At 37.1% G+C, this 24,603-nt stretch overlaps 1 protein-coding gene across 1 annotated transcript in view; it reads left to right on the top strand.

Annotated features, from left to right (window-relative positions):
• Positions 1–24,603, top strand: part of NECAB1 (N-terminal EF-hand calcium binding protein 1) — a gene marked incomplete at both ends in the record, with an annotated part of 279,877 nt that overhangs the window by 194,185 nt on the left and 61,089 nt on the right. Inside the window, 2 exons of the mRNA XM_082858688.1 lie at positions 8,460–8,596; positions 21,375–21,496. Of these exons, the coding sequence (XP_082714814.1) occupies positions 8,460–8,596; positions 21,375–21,496 (259 nt within the window). The remainder of the gene's footprint in view (positions 1–8,459; positions 8,597–21,374; positions 21,497–24,603) is intronic.

Raw genomic sequence — 24,603 nt, forward strand, 5'->3', positions numbered from 1 at the left:
GAACAGATTCTGGGAAATGAAATGGTCTGGAAGAGGATGTGGTTGACAGAATTCAGAGTAGATAAAAGAGATAATGCAAGAAGTGTTTAGATTTATAAATTGGATCTCATATGCTATTCTTGATGAGAAACAAGTTAAAGACAGAAACACTTTTAAATTAATTTTGCAGTTGAACTATATATTTGTAACTCTACATTGTAACTCCTCAAAGACCAAATTTCATGGGCCACAGCTTCAACGTGGTAACAAATATGAATGTAAAAATTATACATTTCTGAAAAATCAAGGTAACAGATGTGCAGTACTAACTATATGTAGAAAGAACTCAGAAAAATTAATATTTGTAGAAAGCCTGTTACATACCAAACGAACCATATATTTATCCTAGCAATAATTGTGAACTGAACTATTATCACACCATTTAAACCCAGGTCTTGTGAATTTTAGGCCAATGATCTGTTCATTACACTTTGTAATATCCTTCCACCAATGGATTTATAACAATAGTGAATATTCATTTATCAAAAACTACAAGCTAGACATCATACAGTGCACTTTACATGCCATGTATTTTTCATTTACTTCTCACAGCAAGCTATGAGATTGATACTGTTCTTATCTTACAGTTAGGAAAATAGGAACTTAGAAGTTTTTAATTTTATTTTTTTTTAATTTTAATTTTTCCCAAGTTCACAATGCTGTTAAGTGGTACAAGCTCATATTAGAACTTCAGTGTAAATATCTCCAAACCCAGTTTCTTTTTATTATTATTTATTTATTTAATTTATTTTTGGCTGCATCAGGTCCTGGTTGTGTCACACGGGCTCTTCATTGTGGCTCATGGGCTTCTCTCTAGTTATGCCATGAGGATTTTCTCTTCTCTAGTTGTGGCACACAGGCTCCAGGGTGCGTGGGCTCTGAAGTTGGTAGCATGCAGCCTCACTAGTTGAGGTGCGAAAGCTCAGTAGTTGTGGCATGCAGGCTTAGTTGCCCCGCGGCATGTGGGTGTTGAGTTCCCCAACCAGGGATCGAACCTGCGTCCCCTGCATTGTAAGGTGGATTCTTTACCACTGGGCCACCAGGGAAGTCCCCAGACCCAGTTTCTTAACTACCACACTATGTTGTCAGATGCACATGAATGTGATCTGTGTCTTCATCTGTTATTAATCTCCAAGTTTGGGTTAACTCTATATATGTTCCCATTTTCATACCCATGCATATTTTCCTGAAATTCTACTTGTTTGAAGAGGGTTACTTTGAGGTTACTTTGGCATTGTTCTCTGAGCAAAGACATTCAAGGGGCCATATGTTCTTGTTAGGGGCTGCTGGTGTGAGACAGAGCAATGGAAGGAGCCAGAGGAAAGAAACCTACATGAAAAAAATCCTTGACAACTCCAGGATGAGCCCTTTATAATGGAGTTTGTCAACTTAAAAGTCTTAACTAATATAACATCTCTACAGTATTTTCTGATTTCAAACTAGAAAATATCTAGTTATGATAGGATTTAGATTTTTAAAAATTTCTTGGTTATTTAATAACATTTTATTACAAAATTAGAGCCTTGTTTCCTCTTTCACTAAACTGCAAAACTATAATTCTCTTAATACATGGGGATCTGCAGTTTGAAAATATTTTAATCTCTTGCTCTGTCTTCTAAGCTTTCCAAAGACCTATCTGGAATTAACCTCAGTTCATTTTTAAGGCACGTAATTAAGGACCAGATTTTTTTCTCAATTTTATAAGAATTAAACTTGATATGGTGTTCTCCTAGTTTAAAAAGTGTATCATTTAAAATGAAAGTGTACTGCGATTTATGTCTAAGGGTGTTCTGCCCATGTTTTGCTCTAAGAGTTTAATAGTGTCCAATCTTACATTTAGGTCTTCAATCCATTTCGAGTTTATTTTTGTGTATGATGTTAGGGAGTGTTCAAATTTCATTCTTTTACATGTAGCTGTCCAGTTTTCCCAGCACCATTTCTTGAAGAGGCTATCTTTTCTCCATTGTAGAGTCTTGCCTATTTTGTCACAGATTAGGTGACCATGGGTGTGTGGGTTTATCTCTGGACTTTCTATCCTGTTCCATTGATCTATATTTCTTTTTTTTGTGTCAGTACCATAATGTTTTGATGACTGTAGGTTTGTAGTACAGTATGAAATCAGGGAGCCTGATTCCTCCAGCTCCATTTTTCTTTCTCAAGATTGCTTTGACTATTCATCGTCTTTTGTGCTTCCATACAAACTGTAAAATGTTTTATTCTAATTCTGAGAAAAATGCCATTGGTAATTTGATAGGGATTGCATTGAATCTGTAGATTGTTTTGGGTAGTATAGTCATTTTCACGATATTGATTCTTCCAATCCAAGAACAGGGTATATCTCTCCATCTGTTTGTGTCATCTTTGATATCTTTCATCAGTGTTTTATAGTTTTCTGAGTACAGGTCTTTTGCCGCCTTAGGTAGGTTTATTCCTAGGTATTTTATTCTTTTTGATGGGATGTTAAATGGGATTCCTCTTTCTGATCTTTTGTTGTTAGTGTATAGGAATGCAAGAGATTTCTGTCTATTAATTTTGTATTCTGCAACTTTACTGAATTCATTTATGAGCTCTAGTAGTTTTCGGATAACATCTTTAGAATTTTCTATGTATAGTATCATGTAATTGGAAACAGTGACAATTTTACTTCTTTTCCAATTTGGATTCCTTCTATTTCTTTTTCTTCTCTGACTGCCGCGGCTAAGACTTCCAAAACTATGTTGAATCATAGCAGTGAGAGTGGACATACTTGTCTTGTTCCTGATCTTAGAGGAAATGCTTTCAGTTTTTCACCATTGAGAATGATGTTTGCTGTGGATTTGTCACATATGGCTTTTATTATGTTGAGGTAGGTCCTACCTCCTAGACTAATGAAAATAAAAACAAAAATAAACAAATGGGAACTAGTGAAACTTAACTTTCGCACAGCAAAAGACACCATAAACAAAACAAAAAGACAACTCTCAGAATGGGAGAAAATATTTGCAAGTGAAGCAACCAACAAGGGATTAATCTCCAAAATATACAAACAGCTCATGCAGCTCAACATCAAAAAAACAAATAAGCCAATCAAAAAATGGGTGGAAAATCTAAATAGATATTCCTCCAAAGAAGATATACAGATGGCTTAAAAGCACATGAAAAGATGTTCAACACACTAATTATTAGAGAAATGCAAATCAAAACTACAATGAGGTATCACCTCACACCAGTCAATGGCCATCATCAAAAAATCTACAAACAAGAAATGCTGGAGAGGGTGTGGAGAAAGGGGAACCTTCTTGCGCTGTTGGTTGAAATGTAAATTGATAGAGCCATTATGGAGAATAGTATGGAAGTTCCTTAAAAAACTAAAAATAGAATTACCATGTGATCCAGCAATCCCACTCCTGGGCGTATATCCAGAGAAAACCGTAATTCAAAAAGATACATGCACCCCAATGTTCATTGCAGTTATTGACAATAACTAGGACATGGAAGCAACCTAAATGTCCATTAACAGAGGAATGGATAAAGAAGATGTGGTACATATATACAATGGAATATTATTCAGCCATAAAGAAGAAGGAAATAATGCCATTCGCAGCAACATGGATGGACCTAGACATTGTCATACTGAGTGAAGTAAGTCAGACAGAGAAAGACAGATATCATATAATATCACTTATATGTGGAATCTAAAAAAAAAAAAGGGGACAAATGAACTTAACTACAAAACAGAAATAGAGTTACATATGTAGAAAACAACCTTATGGTTACCAGGGGGTAAGCCGGGGAGGGATAAATTGAAAGATGGGGGATGACATATACACACTAATATAAAATAGATAACAAATAAGGACCTACTGTATAGCACAGGGAACTCTACTCAGTACTCTGTAATGGCCTATATGGGAAAAGAATCTAAAAAAAAGGGTATATATATATATATATATATATATATATATATATATCTGATTCACTTTGCTGCACACCTGAAACTAACACATTTTAAATCAACTATACCCCAATAATTTTTTTAATAAAAATAATAAGATGAAAGCCTAAGAATGATTAAAGAAATAGGACATAGATAATAGTGTAAGCCAGTTAGTATTTACAAAGTAACAGTTTGGGGGAAAGTAGGAAAAGAGAAAAAAACAGCACTATTTTTGTAAAAGTAAATTTTTTCCTGTTATAGAAGCTGGCACAGATGTCTCACACAACAGGTAGAGCAGCAGGAGCTTAGATTAAAAGGCAGTCAGAAGTAGTACCCCCTGCTAAGTGTGATTGTGTCTGATTTCATAAACAAGAAGACACTGAGATGGGTTGTCACTGACTTGATTAATTTTCAAGTAGGACAAATACAAACAGGGAAGACTATGCTCTCATTTTCATAATTAACTGAGATGATTCATAGTGGGTTAATAGCTAAGATTTCCACTCTTCCATCACCCAGATGGGAAAGAGCTTGCTTTCTGATGATGACCTGACAGTAAAAATGCACAGTCAGTCCTCTAAGAAACCTGATTTTCAAAGTACCATGCTTCTAATCCTAAGGATTTTACTTGAATGACTCCTAGCCTTGTTCCAGCTCCACACAAAGTAAATACGTGGATTGAAATATTTACATTCTGACTTTCCAAAGGCACAAATGGAAATATTAATGCTACTTTATTGACAATTTCCACTTGATTATCACTTGAACAATTATCAGTGAATTCAACGAACATTATTGGAATCTGAGAAACATGCTCTAAACCTTCATTTGCCCATATCCTTTTTAATAGACATGAAAGAATAACCTGTGTTTGGAAAAAGAGGCAGAATTTGAATATCAGGTACAATTTGTATATTTTTTTACTGCTTTATTAGTTCTTTCTACCTATCTCTCAGATTCCAGGTTTTGCCCAAAGGAATATGTGCCTTAAGCCAATATATCAGTCTTCCGGGAGTTCAGTATGCAAAGATCCCTTTCTGTACCTTCTCAGCCAACACATTTGTTGAGAATAAAAAGGGCAAGGCTTTGACATTTCCCAGCTTGTTATCTATTTAATTTTCCATCTGCTTCTTTTGCCACTGCCTTCCAAAGGAACATCTGCTGCATATCTGAGGGAAGGAAAGGAAGATTGGATCTAAGCCACCTGGGTCTACAGTCCTAAACCTTGGGATCCAGATTAAGGGAAGGGAAGAAGATGAACAAATGGTCTAGAAAATGAAATGAGGACAATTTGTTAAAAATAAAGCTGTATTTCTCTTTATTCTAGAGCCCACATGACTGGACAAGCTGCACAGCAGCATCTACCACAAGCAAGGGCTAGATGTAGGGGAAGTCATCTGGTAATTGGGGAGAGGCAAGAGGAGTTTCCAGAACTCAGACACTCCCTCTGGTGCCTGAATCTCCATGTGATTCCCTGTACCTCACGTAGTCTTTAAGCATTTAAGGATCAGCTGCTGTGAGCCAGGCTTTGTTCTGGGTATTCTGGAGGCAGAGTTGATCAAGACATGTTAGTAAACAACATATTACAATATAAAATGATAAAATTATACCCTAGGTAAGGAAACATCTTTACAAGAGTGTACAGAGTGAAAGGATGTGTGCCTAATCCTGTGAAAAGAAATAGTGGTTCAAGGGGAGGAAAGGCAATACACAGATGATACCATGAGCTGAGTTTGGAATGACAAATATTAGAAAACAAGCTCTTTTTTCTCCTTATCATCAAGGGCAGCACATAACAGCAAATCTTCATAATTGACTCAAAAACCTAATGCCCCAAAGCCTTAAACCCACCCACCACTCCTCTCAATGTCAAGGCATCAACATTTCTGTCAAATGTACCATTTGGGTTGTGCCATCTCTTAATGTTATCTGGAGAGTTACTAATGAGGATAACAAATTCTCAAGGTAAGATGCAAGTCTCAGCATAACAATTTCTTAATTTGCTATGATAGAAAATGACAGAATAGCCAGTTGACTGATTTTAACTGTCCTCAAAACTCTAATATCACCACAGTCTTTATATGTAAGACCAAAATAGCAAACACAAACAATTCTCAGTTAGCTTATCTGCAAACATTCAAGTGTTGGATGAGTATTTGCTCTGGGCACCATGGGGCATACAGAAGAGTAGACCTTTGTGTCTCTAAAGCTAAAATCTAATCTCAGTGACCAGAGTGTTTAAATTGGATAACCTAAAAAACAAAATCTCCTTTCTATAGATAGTTCTGACATGACAAATATTTAACATTTAAATGAGAAAAGAATAAGGCCAATGTAGTGCTGCATAGCTCAATAAATGCATAGTTCCTTCACTTTTACCTGCTGTCCTCAAATAAGTACAATATCATTTGCTTTAGATTAGTGCAGTGTATACTGAGGTGCAAATACAATTGGTATGATCTCTGACTATACAATTACATCTTCTCATCGTCTTAATACATTTTATTTTAAAAATATGCTTTAGCAAAATGGAATAACTGTGGGGAATGGATCAAACAAAATTTTTTCCTGTCATCACGTTTCCTTTTCATCTCAAAGGAAAGCTGTACTCAATTTTAAAAAAACACATTGAAAAATAATTTTTGAAACTTTTATTGCTGCTGAGTGGCAAGCTATTTGATCAAATTAAATATTTTGTATATTTTTTATCTTGAATTAACTCACCAAAAATCCTAATGGCTATTATAGCATGTGATGTTTCATTTTATGGTTAGTTTGTTAGGTGGAGTTTAAAGACATTAAAATTTTTAATTTTTAAATAAGATATGCTGATAAGAAAATCTCCTCTGCTGTTCAGCTGCAAAAAAAATGAACTGAGAAAAGAGATTGATGATCGAAACCTTCTATGATTTCACATTAGGAAAGAAATGAAGTTTTCTACAACATTAGGTTGTTCCGTTAACAGAAGAAAAATAACAAAGTAACTTGTATCAGGAGTCCAGAAGCTCAATATTTCCTAATTTAGAATTGATAGAAGTACAGAATATTTTTGAGTTGGAATGTATGCCAGAGTGCTTAGTCTGATTTGTAAGTGAGAAAGCTGAGACCCAGAGAGATTAATTAAATCTTGTTTGCTTGGATTTGCAACCATGCCCCAAGATTCCCCAGCATGCTGTATTTCCTAGCATTATCTTGTCACCATCATTCCTTTCAGTTTTGTATTTTCAATCATGAGATAATCATGTTGTTTAGGAATGGAGCCAAATAAATCCTTTCCTTGGCTGAACTTTTGTCTATTGTTCCCACCTGAGACTCTAGGAAATCAGGTTTAGCTGGCTGGTCCCATGACCTGAAAAAGTGGTTCTGTCACCATTTCATTCCATGCCAACCTGATTTTATTTTCTGCCTTGGTTCTCTCTAAGACTTTAGAAGGCAAGAGTGGGCTTCTCTGGTGGCTTAGTGGTTAAGAATCTGCCTGCCAATGCAGGGGACACGGGTTCGAGCCCTGGTCTGGGAAGATCCCACATGCCGCGGAACAATTAAGACCATGCGCCACAACTACTGAGCCTGCGCTCTAGAGCCTGCAAGCCACAACTACTGAGCCCATGTGCCACAACTACTGAAGCCCACGCTCCACAATAAGAGAAGCCACCACAATGAGAAGCTCACGCACCACAACGAAGAGTAGACCCCACTGGCCACAACTAGAGAAGGCCCGTGTGCAGCAAAAAAGACCCAACGCAGCCAAAAATAAATAAATTAAATAAATAAATTTATAAAATAAAAAAGAAGACAATAGCAACAAGTAGCACCATCCACAATCCACCTGTATACCTAGACTAAGTTTGGCAGGTATAGTGATTATGTTTCTGATGATCTCTGTGTAGACTTGGGGTTGTTTGAGCGAAGGTGCTTTTGTGGCTGAGGTGTTGTACTAGAAGTTAGATGCAGCTGAGCTTCGGATAAATTTCCTGAAGGAGGGACGTAAGCAGATTTAGTAAAGTGTTTAAATATTCCAAGCCTAACATTTTCTGAATTTTGAAATAACAACACATAAGTTCCTTTGGCTTCAGTGTAATACAGATCAAGCATAATAAATACATCAAGAGAGAATTAAGCCAATTGTCAACATGTGAGTACATTTAGTTGGTAAGAGAAAAAAAAACACCCAGAATTAGTCACGATCCAAACTTTTCTCCAGGTAATTTTCTTCCTTTTCTACATATGTCTATTCCATAATTTGACTGGTTTTTGTCATTTTTTCTAATCTTGAAGCAGGTGCAATGGGATATGAGATATTCAAGTCATTTCTGCAGCTCTCTTATTCAACTTCTGGTTGGTAGATAGAATTCTGCCCCAACCTCCAGGACCCAACATGTTTTCTCTCCTCTTTGTCTATTTTTCTCAAGGATTAATCTGAGATTGATGGGTACATGGGGAAAAAAACACTCCTGGTTATTTTTTCCTACCATATTTCTAATTGCATTTGTTTTGTTATCCTTAGGATTACCAAGAGGCTTCCAATTTGAAACAATTTGTAACTCGATTTTTATTGAAAGAGACCTTGAATCAACTGCAGTCTCTCCAGAACTCTCTGGAATGTGCCATGGAAATTACTGAGGAGCAAACTCGTCAAGAAAGGCAAGTTAAATGCTTTCATATGATGTGTCTTTAGTGACTCCATGTTTATGAAAGACCAGTTGAAGGGCATCATACTTAAACTAGTAAAAACTAAAAATGAGAATGAATAGATTTAAATGGAATGGCAGGGACCTCCAATGGATACTAGCCTTATATTTTCCTCTAGAAAAGACCATTCTCCTTTTTCTTTTACTATCCATCATTTATTCAACAAATTTTAATTGAGAATTTAATAGATGGAGAAGACTTTACAATTTGCTGTGATAATGTAAAGATACATTTTACAAAGTCCCAATTCTTAAGGAGGCTAAAGTCTATTACATAAATAAAATATGAACACTAAAACTATAATGCAAGTTACAAGTGATAAATACCACAGAGAAGGGGAAATATATTGCCAAGAGATTTCAGAAGAGTAAAAGATTTAGTATAGATAGACATGAAAGACAGTTTCATGGAGTTTCCTGATGACATTTGAGCTAATCTTCTTAATGAGTATACTTGAAAATTACGGAAATGATGGAGAAAAATCTTACAGGCTCAGTGAATCTAGATATAGCAGGAGACTTGAGAATTCAATAAGCCTAATTATTTAATGAAATAGAGAAAAGTGAATGATGGGAGAAACTTTCAAAATTCAATGCCACTAATTGAGAAGATAAGTAGTGATAATATAGTAGTTGTATAAATAATGGCACTAATGCTAAAGATAAACTTGAATTAGAAATGTGTAAAGCAGACATCAGAATAATTCCAAACAACAGTTGGTAATTTCTTGAGTTATAATTTTTACCTTGCAAGCCAGAGAAGAGCTTGGCAAAACTCTTGCTTATGCAACAAATTTTTGCATGTGCAATGGCTTATCTAACTTCTGCATTTTAAGTTATAGAGAACCACACAGTAAGTTTTTTAAACAGGCTGCTAAGAGACTGCTCAGTAGGCCAATTTTTTAAGACAAATTAATGGGTACATAATTATTAGGACGTATCAGAAAAACAGTGGAATTTTCAATTTTATGTTTATAATGTCAAAATGAGTGAGCACCACCAAATTCTAACAAAAAAGCCTGTAATCTCAGATCTAATGAGCTTGTGCAGCTGATGAACATTGATATGCACTCTCCAATGGATCTGCATGGCATTTCACTTATAAACTTGGTATTTTCATCACTGTATTGGGTGATTCCATATCAAATGGCAAAGTGTAACAATTAGCTTTAGAGAAGCAACAACCCACCTCCTCAGGTTTGAAAAGAGGATAACTGAATGTCTTGAAGCACAATGAAATTGATTTCATGTTCCTGATGAGAAAATGAGGCCTGATTTGTTGTCTTTTGTTCAGGTTTTCTTGAGGTAAAATGGATTGTTCATTTTTAGACTCAATCTTTTGCCACCTGAGAAGAGGCTTGAAAAAGGATTCTGTTCCCTTTCTTCACCTGCACTTTGGTTTTTATTTTCTATAGTCACCTTGTACAAATTTGCATTCTACATTCACCACCATAGAGTGAATGCATAATGAACAACTATTCCTTGTGTTAGGCCACAGGCTAGCCTTGAACTCCTGCGACTGCTGCCAACAGCTGCACTGCAGCTGTGTTTAATGAGAAGGAGCATAAGAGTTTAAGGAAATTAGAAGACACTAGAGAATTAATGAATCTTTTATTTCTAGGTTTCTAGCTCAAAAACAGCTTAGAAGAATGGAAAATATTACAGATCTAATATCAGTTTGGGAGAGTGCTATTGAATAGAATTTGGCTAAGGCACCCAGAGATGCCCAAATCTCACCACAAATCCACGATACTCTTCCCAGGGAGGTTTCTAGAAAAAAATACACAAACAAGCAAATAGAAAACAAAGTTCCACTATGGGTTTGTGTCCATAATATCCAACGTGAAGTCTCTGGTTACTCTGACTGAAGCATGTTTGTGTCCATAATATCCAATGTGAAGTCTCTGATTACTCTGACTGAAGCACGTGAATTAGGCCCAAGCATACAGGGACTCTATCTCTGTTCCCAAGGCTCCATCTTCCTATCAGCTAGCCACCAGTAACCAAAGTGAAGAGAGCCCCAGGGGCCTCATCATTGGAAAAAAGACAAAGAGAAGAAAGATGGCTGCCCTTTTTCCTATGATATCAAATAAGAAACCAGTCAAGGAGCCTCATAGGGAGATAAGACCTGAATTGGATCTTTTGGGTAGATTTAATGGCAGAATGATATCTCCCTGAAGGGAGGGTTGTCCTCATCTATGCTATATTACCCATCTTCTCTCATCTGGCTAACTCATCCTCCTAGTTTTTTTGGTCTCTGTTTGGACAGAACTTTCTCTAGGAAGCTTTCACTGCTCACAAAACAGAATTTTATACTTACCTCCCACTCCACTACTCCCGTTAGTACCCTCTACTTATATCTACTTACGATCTCAGTTCCTTAATTATCTCCCCCATTAGACTTTGAGTTTCTAGATGGCAGGGACTTTTTCTTGTTTCCCTATACCTGGCACAGCTACATGTTAGGTATATAAAACTGAATAAATCAAAGGAGATTCCAGGTAAAGGGAGCCATACAGAAGAGCAGTGGATATGGACCTGGGACAGTGGAAAGACCAACTTACCTGGAATCTAGGGTCAGGATAGGCCTTCAAAGCTAAACAGATGCATTTAGACTTCATATGATCAGAGATTATCATTGGTGGTTGTAAATAAAGGAGAAATATAGTAAAAATGGAGTTTAAGGGAAATAGTCTCACAGTAGTATGTAGTAAAGATTTGGGGGAGAAGAGAAGAAGCTCAGAGAGGAGAGGTCAAATAAGTATATCCAAAAATTCATTAGTGTTTTTATACCATAAAGGAAGATTCCATGAGGCTCTGTGCAGTCAAAAGTTGCAACCCACAGATATCTTTAAAAATTCCACATTTGTAATAATTTGCTACCTCTCAGCATCAATATTACTTTGGGGCTTAACACTTGTGAAACCTAAGGATACAATGACTTGCTGAAATATAGAAAAAATTGAGAAGTCATCTATTCTAGCTATCAACCCCAAGGAAGAATCACACAATATCATTCATCCTGCAGTAATGAGTTAGACATGCTGTGTTGAGCAAAATGTCTGTGTGCATTCATGAGAAAATGGCAATTCAGAAAGAAGAGATGCATACAGCTGGAATGCCACAGAAGTGAGATTTTTCAGATGGTGTTCTACAACACTCTTTATATCTGTCCTGGCCAGTTGGCTAAATGGAAGCCACTTTAATCCCATGTCTTTTGAAAGTACCTAATAGATGACAAGAATTATCATTAGTTTATACTAAAGTTTTCCTCTAGAGGACCCTTGTCTTCTTATATAAACCTTTCTTCCTCAAACAAACTAGGTTTCTAGGAACACAGTTTAATTATATGTGAATTTCTTTTTTATAATGAAATCTGCAAGTTTGTTCTATTTTCCAAAGTTCTTCTTTATTTAGAAAAACAACTAATTCCTTCTGGCTTGGAAGTTATTTTTCTCCTTTTCATGGTTGTTTATTACAGAAGTAAGGGAAGGCTTTAATTTCACATATAGGTGATTATAAAGTTCAGACAACTTAAATTCCCTTATCTTGAACATAAAGAAGGAATGCTCTAAATCACTTCCTCCTATGTAGTAAAGATTTGGGAGAGAGGAGAAGTTACTAGAAAGTTGATATTTTTTTAATATGCCATAGGAAAATCTAGAGGGAAGTGTAGTTAAATTGGAGAGTAAACATAGAATATTAGTTTTGCTCCCTCCCTAAACCCTTCAAAACTGGCATTAAGAGTGTCTGGATAAAAAGGAGTCAAAAACCCACAAAGATAAGAAGGATAGAAGAAAAATGATATAGAAGCTTGGAACATGAAAAGAAAGTGAATCTAGCGGTAACTGATTTAGAAGATCTGAGAAAGCTGAAACATAAGCAGCTGGTGTAAGAAGCCAAGATGCAATCCAACTGGTATCACAAAACCTCAGAAAGCCTCAAGAATTAGCTTCACCATGTGCAACTGATAGTGGGGATGAAAGTGAGGTTGACATATTGTTGAAACTCCACCCAAAGCTTTATATTGACTGCCTCTCCCCAGCCCTTGAGGAAGCCTAGAGGTATACTCTCTGGAGTAGGTGAACAGATTTACACTGGCACAACTGGATGTCAGAGCACAATTCTAAAAAATGAGGCATTAACTGAAAGTCTCCATACTGAACAGTGAGATTTGAAACCCCCTCAGAATCCTATGTTCCCAGAGGACTGGCAGTTGGGCTTATTCCCTCCAGTTGGGACCTCCTTCTTTTAGCGATCTCATCAGTCTTAGAGAAAATACTTTAAAGTACTGGGAGTCAGTGTCCTCCAATGAACAGGCCAAGCCAGGCCACCCTACAATGGAGGCTGCAAGTTGGCAGTCCCCAACATACACATATAGATTCCAATCATTCCTGTGGTTCCTTCCTCTGCGATAAGCAGGGACAACCAAGAGAACAAGTCAAACACAAGAAACAAAACTTGAAACAGAAATATCCAGGGAGCAGAAAGCTTCAGAAAGTAAATCATCAATACCCTCAAAAATCAGCGAAGATATTGCATTTATGAATTAAGGGCAGGATGTTATTTTATAAAAAGAATATTGAAAGCACAGAAAACAGTTCTTGGAAATTCTGATTGTAGAAGTGAAAACCTATGAGGAATATTTGGAGATAAAAGTGTGATGACATTTTCTAGAAATAGAACACAGGAGAGACATTATCAAAGAAATAATTTTCAGAACAAGGACATGAGTTTCCAGGTTGATAGAACAGACTAAGAGCCATTATAATGAATAATAAAAGTCACACACCAAGTCATGCCATTATGAAATTTCAGAATACTGGAGATGAAGAGAAGTGTCTAAAAACTCCCAGAGAGAAAAACCCAAATGATAAAGAAAACACTATATTTTTCAATAATGAGACTGGAAGCTAAAATTCAATCAAGCAACTTCAAAAGTTGAATGGAAAAGATTTGCAACCTAAAATTCTTTACTCCATAAAACCACTAATAATGTTGGAGGAAAAATTAAAGTATTTTTATACATGCAGTGTCTCAAGAATTTTGCCTCTCATGGTATTCCATTTTTTATGAAGCAATTGGAGGCATTTTCTCTCCAAAACAAAGGAGTAAACTAAGAGAAAAATGAAATCCAGTTAAAAAAAAAAAGAAAGATAAAGGCAGAGGTGGGGTGGGGAGGGAGAATCCAAAATAGGAGAGAGGCTAAAGGAATCTTATTTTGGGTGTGGGGGGTTGCATATAACAGAGGGCGAAAAGTGGCTTAATCACATAAGAGCTTATTATTTCCTGCTAAAGAGCCTGGTGGTGGGCAGTCTAAGGCAAGTATGGCAGCTCTTTAGATTTATCATAGATTTCCTGTCTTTTTCACATCTTCGTACATGACTTTCATTTGCAAGTTTACCTCATGCCAAAGTTGGTTGTTGGAATTCCAGATACCATGTTCATATTCCAACCAGGAAAGAAGTATAAGGAAAGAATAGGCAGCCTCTCAGCTCAATTCTTTCTTTTAAACAGCCTTCCTGGAAGTTCCTTACATTTCCATGTATATATCTTTGGCCTGAGCTTTTCATATAGGGAATTTGATACCTAAAGCCTAAAACTGAAAAAGAAAGAGATAGCAAAAAGTTCACCACAATAAGTCTAGTTACCATCTGTCACCATATTGTTATTACAATATTATTGAATATATTCCCCATGCTGTACATTTCATCCCTGTGACTCATTTATTTTGTAACTGGAAATTAGTAATTCTTAATCTCCCTCACCTATTTCACTCTTCCCATCTCCTCTCCCCTCTGGCAACCACCAGTTTGTTCTCAGTAACTGAGTCTGATTCTATTTTGTTATGATTGTTCATTTTGTTTTTGAGATTGCATATATAAGTGAAATCATATGGTCTATCTTTCTCTGACATACTTCACTTAGCATAATTCTTTTTTGATGACTGAGGAATATTCCTCTGTGTGTGTGTGAATATATATATATATATATATATATATATATATAAACACAAATATATATACATATGTATGTATATATATATACGTATGTCATATATGTAAATAGACACACACAGACACACACACACATATCCATTCATCTACTGATGGACACTTAGATTGCTTCCATATCATGGCTATTGTAAAAAAAAATACTGCAATGAACACAGGGGTGTGTATATCTTGTCAACATTTTTTAAAGTTAATTAATTTATTTATATTTTATTTTTGGCTGTGTTGCATCTTCATTGAGGTGAGCGGGGGCTACTCTTCATTGTTGCGCACGGGCTTCTCATTGCAGGGGCTTCTCTTGTTGTGGAGCATGGGCTCCAGGCATGCAGGCTTCAGTAGTTGTGGCTCATGGGCTCAGTAGTTGTGGCTCACAGGCTCTGGAGAGCAGGCTCAGTAGTTGTGGTTCATGGGCTTAGTTGCTCCATGGCTTGTGGGATCTTCGGACCAGGGCTCAAACCCACGTCCCCTGCATTGGCAGGCAGATTCTTAACCACTGTGCCACCAGGGAAGTACCTCTTTTCAACTTTTCAAATTATAGTTTTTTTTCCTTTGGAAAAACATTCAGATGTGGAATTGATAGATCATATGTAGTTCTATTTTTAATTTTTTGAGGAGCATCTATAATGTGTTCCATAGTGTCTGTACCAATTTGCATTCCCACCAGCAGTGCACGAGGCCCCCCTTTTCTCCACAACATTACTAACAGTTGTTTATTGTTGCCCTTTTGATAACAGCCATTTTGAAGGGTGGGAGGTGATATCTCATTGTGATTTTGATTTTCATTTCCCTGATGATTAGTGATGTTGAGCATCTTTTCATATGTCTGCTGGCCATTGCTATGTCTTCTTTCAAAAAATGTCTGTTCAGGTCCTCCCCGCATTTTTATTGACTTGTTTGTTTTTCTGATGTTGAGGAGTTGTACGAGTTAGTTGTGTATTTTGGATATTAACCCCTTATTAGTTATATCATTTTCAAATATCTTCTCCCATTCAGTAGGCTGCATTTTCATTTTGTTGATAGTTCCCTTCACTGCACAAGTTATTTAGTTTGATGCAGTCCCATTCGTTTATTTTTCATTTTGTTTCTCTTGCTGAGGATACAGGTATGAAAAATATTGCTAAGAATGATGTCAAAGAACTTACTGCCTATGTTTTCTTCTAGGAGTTTTATAGTTTTGGGTCTTGCATTTAAGTCCTTAAACGATTTTGATTTTTCTTTATTTTTCTTTTTGGTATATGGTGTTATAAAGTAGTCCAGTTTGATTCTTTTGCATGTAGCTGTTTTCCCAACATTTATTGAAGAAGCTGTCTTTTCTGCCATTGTATATTCTTGTCTCCTTTATCCTAGGTTAATTAATCATGTAAGGGTGAGTTTATTTCTACCTCTCTATTCTGCTCCATGATCTAGCTGTCTGTTTTTGTGCCAGTACAATATTGTTTTGATTACCATAGCTTTGTAGTACATTTTGAATTCAGAGAGCATGACACCTCCAACTTTGTTCTTCTTTCTCGAGATCGTTTAGGTTATTTGGGGTCTTTTGTGTTTAAATACAAATTTTAGAATTATTTATTTTAGCTCTGAGAAAAATACCATTTTTATTTTGATAGAGATTGCACTGAGTCTTTATATTTCCTTGGGTAGTATGGTCATTGTAACAATATTAATTCTTCCAATCATTGAGCACAGTATATCTTTTCATTTGTGTTATCTTCAGTTCATCAATATCGTACATTTTTCTGACTGTAGTACTTTTACCTCTTTGTTTAGATTTATTCCTAGAAATTTTAATCTTTTTGATACAATTGTAATAAATGGGCTTGTTTTCTAAATTTCACTTTCTGATAGTTTGTTGTTAGTATATAGAAACATTGTTAGTGTATAGATTTCTGTATAGTATTTTTTTTATCCTGCAAATTTACTAAGTTCATTTATTAGTTCTAGTAGGTTTTCTGGTGGCATCTTTAGGATTTTCTATATATAGTATCATGTCATCTTCAGTGAAAGTTTTCCTTTTTTCTTTACAATTTGGATTCCCTTTTTGTCTGATTGCTTTGGCTACGATTTCCAATACTATATTGAATAGAAGTTGTGAGAGTGGGCATCCTTATCTTGCTCTTGATCTTAGAGGAAATACTCTCAGCTTTTCACCATTAAGTATGATGTTAGCTGTGGGTTGTCATATATGGCCTTACTTTGTTGAGGAATATTCCCTTTATATCCACTTTCTGGAGAGTTTTTATCATAAATCGTTGTTGAATTTTGTTAAAAGACTTTTCTGCATCTATGAGATGATTATATGAATTTTATTCTTCAATTTCTTAATGTAGTGTATCACATAGATTGTTTTGATATTGAATTATCCTTACATACCTGGGATAAATACCACTTGATCATGGTGTATCAGTCTTTCATTGAATTTAGTTTGCTAATACATTGTGAAGGATTTTTGCATCTATGTTCATCAGTGATATTGGCCTGTAATTTTCTTTTTTCAAGGTGTCTTTGGCTGGTTTTGGTATCATGGTGATGCTGGCTTCATAGAATGAGTTCAGAAGCTTAACTTCCTCTGCGTTTGAGAAGGATTGGTGTTGATTCTTCTTTAAGTGTTTGCTAGAATTCACCTGTGAAACCATGTGGTCCTAGACTTTTGTTATTTGGGAGGTTTTTAGTTTTTTTGATTGCTGATTTAATTTTATTACTGGTAATTTGTCTGTTTATATTTTCTATTTTTTCCTGATTCATACTTAGGAGATTGTATGTTTCTAGGAATTTGTCCATTTCTTTTAGGTTTCCCAATTAGTTGGCAATTATTTGTTCTAGTAATCTCTTAATGGTCCTTTGTATTTCAGTGATGTTAGTTGTATCTTCCCCCCTTTTTTTTTTCTTCTGATTTTATTGATTTGGGCCCTCCTTTTTTTCTTGATGAGTCTGGATTAAGGTTTATCAATTTTGTTTATCTTTGCAAAGAACCAGCTCTTACAAGTTCCCTAGTATTATTGTATTACTGTCAATTTCTCCCTTTATGTTTGTTAATATTTGCTGTATGTATTTAATTGCTCCTATGTTGGTTGTGTATACATTTACATTTGTTATATCTTTTTATTTAATTGATTCTTTTATCATTATGTAATGTCCTTCTTTGTCTCTTTTTTACAATCTTTGTTTAAAGTCTATTTTGTCTGATGTAAGTACTGCTAACCCAACTATCTTTTCATTTCCATTTGCATGGAATACTTTTTCCATCCCTTCACTTTCAGCATCTGTATCTTTAGATATGAAGTGAGTCTCTTGTAGATAGCATATACAGTCTTTTTTTTTTTAATCTATTAGGCCACTCTCTGTGTTTTCATTAGAGGATTTAGTTCATTTACATTTAAAGTAATTATTGATAGATATGTACTTATTGCCATTTTGTCAATTGTTTGGGGGTTTTGTATAGTTCTTTTTAGTAACTTAGCTCTTTCGCTATTTTCCCTTTTGATTTGATGAATATTTTAATGCTGTCTGGATTCCTTTCTTTTTTGTGTATGTATATCTCTTTATAGATTTTTGGTTTGTAGTTCCCATGGCATTTATGTATAATAACCTATATATATCTGTGATTATTTAAACGTGCTGATCTCTTAAGTTGAAACACATTTTAACAACAATGCATTTTTACTCCCCCTGCCACATTTAATGTTTTTGACTTCATATTTTATATCCTTTTCTTTTGTAAATCTCTTAACTACTTATTGTGGTTATAAATGATTTTACTACTTTTGTCCTATAACCTTATTACTAGCTGTATAAGTGGTTGATCTACCACCTTTACTGCATATTTTCCTTTACCAATGAGATTTTCTTTTCATAATTTTCATATTTCTAGTTGTGGTCTTTCCTTTTTCACTTAGAAAAGTCCCTTTAACATTTGTTGTAAAACTAGATTAGTGATGCTGAACTCTTAGGTTTTGCTTGTCTGTAAAACTCTTTATCTCTCCTTCAAATATGAATAATAGCATTGCTGGGTAGAGTCTTCTTGATTGTAAGTTTTTTCTTTCATCACTTTAAATGTATCTTACCACTTGCTTGTGTCCTGAAAAGTTTCTGCTGAAAAGTCAGCTGATAGTCTTATGGGAGTTCCCGTGTGCATAACTAGTTGCTTTTCTCTGGCTGCTTTTAAGATTCTCTTTTTATCTATAATTTTTTGCCATTTAAATTACAGTTTGTCTTGGTGTGGATCTCTTTGAGCTCATTTTGTTTGGGATCCTCTATTCTTACTAGACTTGGATGTCTGTTGTTTTTTCTCAGATTATGGAAGTTTTTAGCCTTTATTTCTTCAAGTAAGTTTTCTTCCTCTGTTTCTCTTTTCCTTCTGGGCCCTCTGTAATGGTAATGTTAGTTACCTTGATGGTGTCCCAGAGGTCTCTTAAACTATTTTCATTTTCTAAAATTATTTTTCCTTTTTTCTGTTCAGCCTTGGTGATTTCCACTACTCTGTCTTCCAGGCACTGATCCATTTCCTCCTGTATCATCTACTCTACTCTTGATTCCCTCCGTGTATTTCTATTTAAGTTATTGTATTCTTCAGCTGTGTTTAGTTCTTTTATCTAACTGAAATTTCTCACTGTGTGCATCCATTCTTCTCCTGAGTTTGTTGAGCCTCTTTATGATTATTAGCTTGAACTCTTTATTGGGTAGTTTGCTTATCTCCACTTTGCTTAGTTCTTCTTCTGGGGTCTTATCTTGTTCCTTCGTTTGGAATATATTCCTCTGTCACCTCATTTTGCCAAATTCTTTGTTTTATTTCTATGTATTAGGTAGGTCAGTTATGTTTCCTGATCTTGAGGAAGTGGACTTCTATAGGAGACATCATATTGGGCCTGGAAAAACACTTGCCTCTGTTCACCAGAGCTATATACTCTAGGCATACCCACTATGTGGGCTGCATGGGCCCTTCTGTTATAGTGGGACAAATTACTATGGGTGTACTGGCAGGTGGGGCTTTTCTCTGGTCCAGATGGCTACTAGGCCCAGCTTCATAGTAGCTGATGGGCAGGGCCAGGTCCCAGTGTGGCTAGCTGCATGGTCTGGGGAGTCCCAGGGCTGGTGCCAGTCCACTGTTGGGCAGCATTGGGTTTCAGGGCAGGTAGCTGTGTGGTCCAAGGTACCTGGGACTGGGACAGGCCAGGTCCTGGGGCAGATGGTGGGAAGAGCTGGGTCTCTTGTGGCTGGCTGCTGGGTTTGTGGTTCCCAGGATGGATGCCAATTTGCTAAAGTACAGGTAAACCCCCAGCACTAATATGCGAGAGGGAGGATTCCAAAATGGTGCTTGCCAGCACCAGTGTCCTTGTGGTAGAGCAGGTTCCTAAAAAAGGTTGTTACCACTCTCTGTGTCCCTAGGGAGAGTTGCAGTTACCTCCTGCCTCTCTGGGAAGCTCTCCAAGATCAGCTGGAGAGCTTGGGTATGACCCAGGATTCTTTTGAATTACTCTTTCACTGTGGATCTCAGATTGTGTGAGATTTTGTTTGTACCCTTTAAGAATGGAGTCTCTGTTGCCTACAGCCCTCCAGGTCTCCTGTATGCAAGCACCACTGGCTTTCAAAGCCAGATGTTCTGGGGGCTCATCTTTCCAGTAAAGAACCCAAGGCTTGGGAGCTCAATGTGGTAGTTGGACCCCTTGCTTCTTGGCAAGAACCTCTGCAATTGTGGTTTTCTTTCTCTTTGTGGGTTGCCTACCTAGGGGTGTGGATCTTGACTATACTGCATCTCCATTTGTCCCACCCATCTCATTGTGGTTCCTTTAGTGGTGGAAAATCTTTTCTTTTAGTCTTCAGATTGTTGCTGTCAATAGTGGCTTTGTAAATTGTTGTAAGTTTGTTGTGCCCATGGGAGGAGGTGAGCTCAGAGTCTCCCTACTTTACCATCTTGGTCACACCTCCCCAAGAGATAGTATTGTTATATATAGATAAACACAAATAAACACTTGTTGAAAAGTGTTGCCTTTGTATAAGGAGAATGAGGGCACAATATGGTGAAGGGGAGAACCTGTTTGTAGAAAAAAGTTTATAGAATTATTTGACTTTTTAACTATATGGATATTTAGCTTTGATTTAAACAGTTAAGTTAAAAACTGAATAAAAGGAAAAACAAACTCCATAGGTGTTCTCAAACTAAACAAAATACTATGGAAGTGTACAAATAAGCATTCTTTCCATTGATAATTTGGGCAATAAAATAAACTAGTTTTTCTTATATTACAAATCAAGGTATGATTTTTTACTCAAACTTTTAAATTACAAGAATAAAAAAAGCCCAATGTAATTTCTCTTTTTTTCTGCTTAATAACTTTAAAAATAATTTATTGAAGTATAGTTGATTTACAATGTTGTGTTGGTTTCAGGTGTACAGCAAAATGATTTGGTTATATATATATATATATTTTTTTTCTTTCTCAGATTCTTTTCCTTTATAGGTTATTACAAAATATTGAGTTTAGTGAGAGGAGGTGAGCTCAAGGTCCTTCTACTCTGCCATGTTCCCCCCTCTTTTCCTTAGTTTCACTTATAATGCCACATTACCAGGTATCTCTAGACCATGTTACCAAGCCATAGTTCTCATAAATTTTCATTTCACTACACTAGAAAATATTTGTGTCTGATCTTTGAAGATGTGTTCCTTGAGGTAAAAGACTGAAGCCCTGACACTGATGTTAAATATTGTCTTTGTTGTTCAAGACAAGGGCCAACCAAACCAGAAGTCCTGTCGATTCAATGGCCTGGAAAACGATCAAGTCGTCGAGTCCAGAGACACAAAATCTTCTCCCCCAACAGCCCTCAGTTTAATGTCTATGGTGCAGGTAATGAAACTTTGTCATTTTTCTTGAAGTTGACTCAATTGTATCTTCATATTGACTTATTTATAAAGGACCAAAAGGCAGCTAAAACAATAATAATGGAATGCTTTTCTTACACCAAACAAGTTTGTCTGAAACCAAAGTGGTAAAAGTCTAAGATATTAAGAACTAGGGTGGTGATCCTAATCATCAGTTCTGTCAGAATCCTAGCAGTTGTACTTGGGCAGTACACAGAGACATGTTGGGTTGGGAAGAAAGTGACTCAATCACCTAATATGTGAAAGACTTAAGACCTATAGAAATCATCATCATCTCCAAACAAAGGAGGTGCCCTTTAGTCTGCACCCTAATCCCAGATCCCCAAGCCTGGTTAAGCATACTCTAAATTCATTTTAGAAAAAGGTTATTGTTTCCTTTCATAACAGGACTAAAGTTATAGTGGCTTTTGAAGTGCATAATGTAGTATATGATTTATGAGACTGAGACCTCAAGAATATTCACTAGGTCATCATATTTTAACCATGTAATTTATATTAATTACTTTAAAATACTTTGAAATATGAAAACTTATGTTGTTAAGTAGAGTAATTTTTATAAAGTATGAATATATATGCATATGTATGTATATATGTATCTGTATGTACCTGCACATATTACTTGAACATGTCATTTTAACATAAATGAATATTTAAATATCTACCATTTCAGAAAATCAATGTATAGATATAGTCTGTATTTACACAGATTGTACTTGAAAGATTTCAAAGTGCTTTCTTGAACACTGTCTTATTTTATCCTAACACCTTATAAGATAGATGTTAGTATCTCCATCTCCCCAGAAAGTAAAGCTATTTGTCTAGGGGTAATGGATCATTAGTCATTTTTTACAGTGAAACAACCTCAAAATCTCAGTGATTACAACTGGAAATATTTGGTTCTTTTCTCTCATGGGTCTATGTTTGACTGTGATTTGAGTGATCTCAGCTGGATGTGGCTCCAGCTTGTAGGTTGGATTCAGCTCTACTCCTCATGTAGCTTCTTAGGATCAGGGACTACTTGGGGCAATATCTTCTCCTGGTCAGTATCAAAAGTACAGGAAAAATCATGAAGCTCATTTAGAACCACTGTAGGAGTGGCCACGATGGTGGAATAGGAAGACACTGAGCTCACCTTCTCCCATGGTCACATCAGAATTACAACTATTTACAGAGCAACTATTGATGAGAAAGACAAGAAGACTAGCAGAAAAGATATTCCACAACTAGATACATTAAAAGGAATCACAACAAGATGGGTAGGAGGGGCAGAGAAGTAGTATGGTCAAGATCCATATACCTAAGAGGGTGACCCACAAATGAAATGACAATTACAATCACAGAGCTTCTCCACAAGTGAGCAAGGGGTTCAAGCCCCACATCAGGGTCTACAGCTTGGGGTTCTGCACCAGGAAATCAAACCCCCAGACATTTGACTTTGAAGGCCAGGAGGGTTCACCTTGGGGAGAGCCAGAAGGCTGTAGGATATAGAGACTCCACTCTTAAAATGTGCACAAAAATTCTCACATGCTCTGGGATACAGGTAAGAAATAGTGACTTGAAAAGAGAATGAGTTAGACCTACCTGCTGATCTTGGAGAGCTTCCTGGAGAGGCAGGAAGCAACTGTAACTCATCCTGGGGACACAGACACTGGTGGCAGCTATTTGGGGGAGCTCATTCTACCACAAGGACACTAATGATGGCAGGCACCACTTTGGAATCCTTCTTCTAGCTAATTAGTGCTGAGACCTGTCCCTGCCCACCAGCTTGTGAGCACTAGAACTAAGACGCCTCAAGACAAGCAGCTAGTCAGGTGGGGACACAGGCTCACCCACCAGCAAGCTGGTTGACTTAAGAATCCCTGAGTCCACAGTGGCTCCAGGACCCAACCCTACTCACCAGAGGGCTCAAGACCTGGCCACACCCACCAAAGCACTGGCACTAGCCTCAAGAAATCACAGGGCCCCACAGTCTGCAATTGTGACCCAACCTCATCCACAGTGGGTTGACACCAAATCTGGGAAACACCCCCCCCCACCAGGGGTCTGCAGCCAGAGACCCTGAGACATAGTTCTACTGACCAATGGGCTGGCACTAGCCCTAGGACTAGCCTCACCCACCATTGAGCAGGCACCAGCCCCAGGATCCCCTGGGACTTAGACCCACCCACCAACAAGCCTACACATCAACTCTGGTACCCTCAGGACCCAGAATTCAGAGACCCTGGAACCCGGGTCTGCCCACCAGTGAGCTGGAATTAGGATTGGTATGCTCAAGGCCTCATTGCAGCCCACTAGTAAGCTGATTCCAACCCTTTAGGCCTCGGCTCTGAGACACCAGCTCTGAGACACCTTGAACCCCTCAGCCAGCTGCCCTGGGATCCAGCCCCACTCACGAGCAGGCTGACACCAGCTTTGGGACACCCTGGACCCTGCAGTAAGCCATGTCTGGAACTTGCCTCATACACGAGTAGGGCAAGACTAGATCTGGCACCTGTGGCCCTACAGCCACCCACCCCAGCACCAAGATCCACCTGCCACTGGTCCAGCACTAGCCCCAGGAATCCCAGGACACTGTGGTCAGCCATGTCATGACCAGCCCTTGCCCACAAGTAGTTGGCATCCTCTGCCCAAGGCAAGACCTGGCAATCAACCAGACAGGGGCTAGCCACACCAACCAGATCAGCCACAGTAGTCAGTCAGCCAAAATGGAAGGACCCACACAACACAAAAAAGGGGCACTCCTAAAGCATGGAGCTCTGGTGACCATAGAGGAGTGCACCACAGGTACACATAGGACATCTCCTACAAAAGGACACCTCTTCAAAGTCAGGAAATGTAACAAACCTACCAAACACTTAGAAATAAAAACAGCAAATTGGGCAAAATGAGGTGATAGAGGAATTAGTCCCAAATGAAGGACCAAGATAAAACTCCAGAAGAAGAACTAAGTGAAGTGGAGGTTAGTGATGTATCTGATAAAGAGTTCAAGTTAATTATCATAGACATGTTCAAAGAACCTGAGAGAAGAGTTTGGATAAACAAAACAGAGGGAAATGTCAGAAGTCAGAAGTT

Source organism: Leucopleurus acutus (genome assembly GCF_964270905.1).
Source record: "Leucopleurus acutus genome assembly, chromosome: 17".
In the NCBI taxonomy this organism is placed as follows: Eukaryota; Metazoa; Chordata; class Mammalia; order Artiodactyla; family Delphinidae; genus Leucopleurus; species Leucopleurus acutus.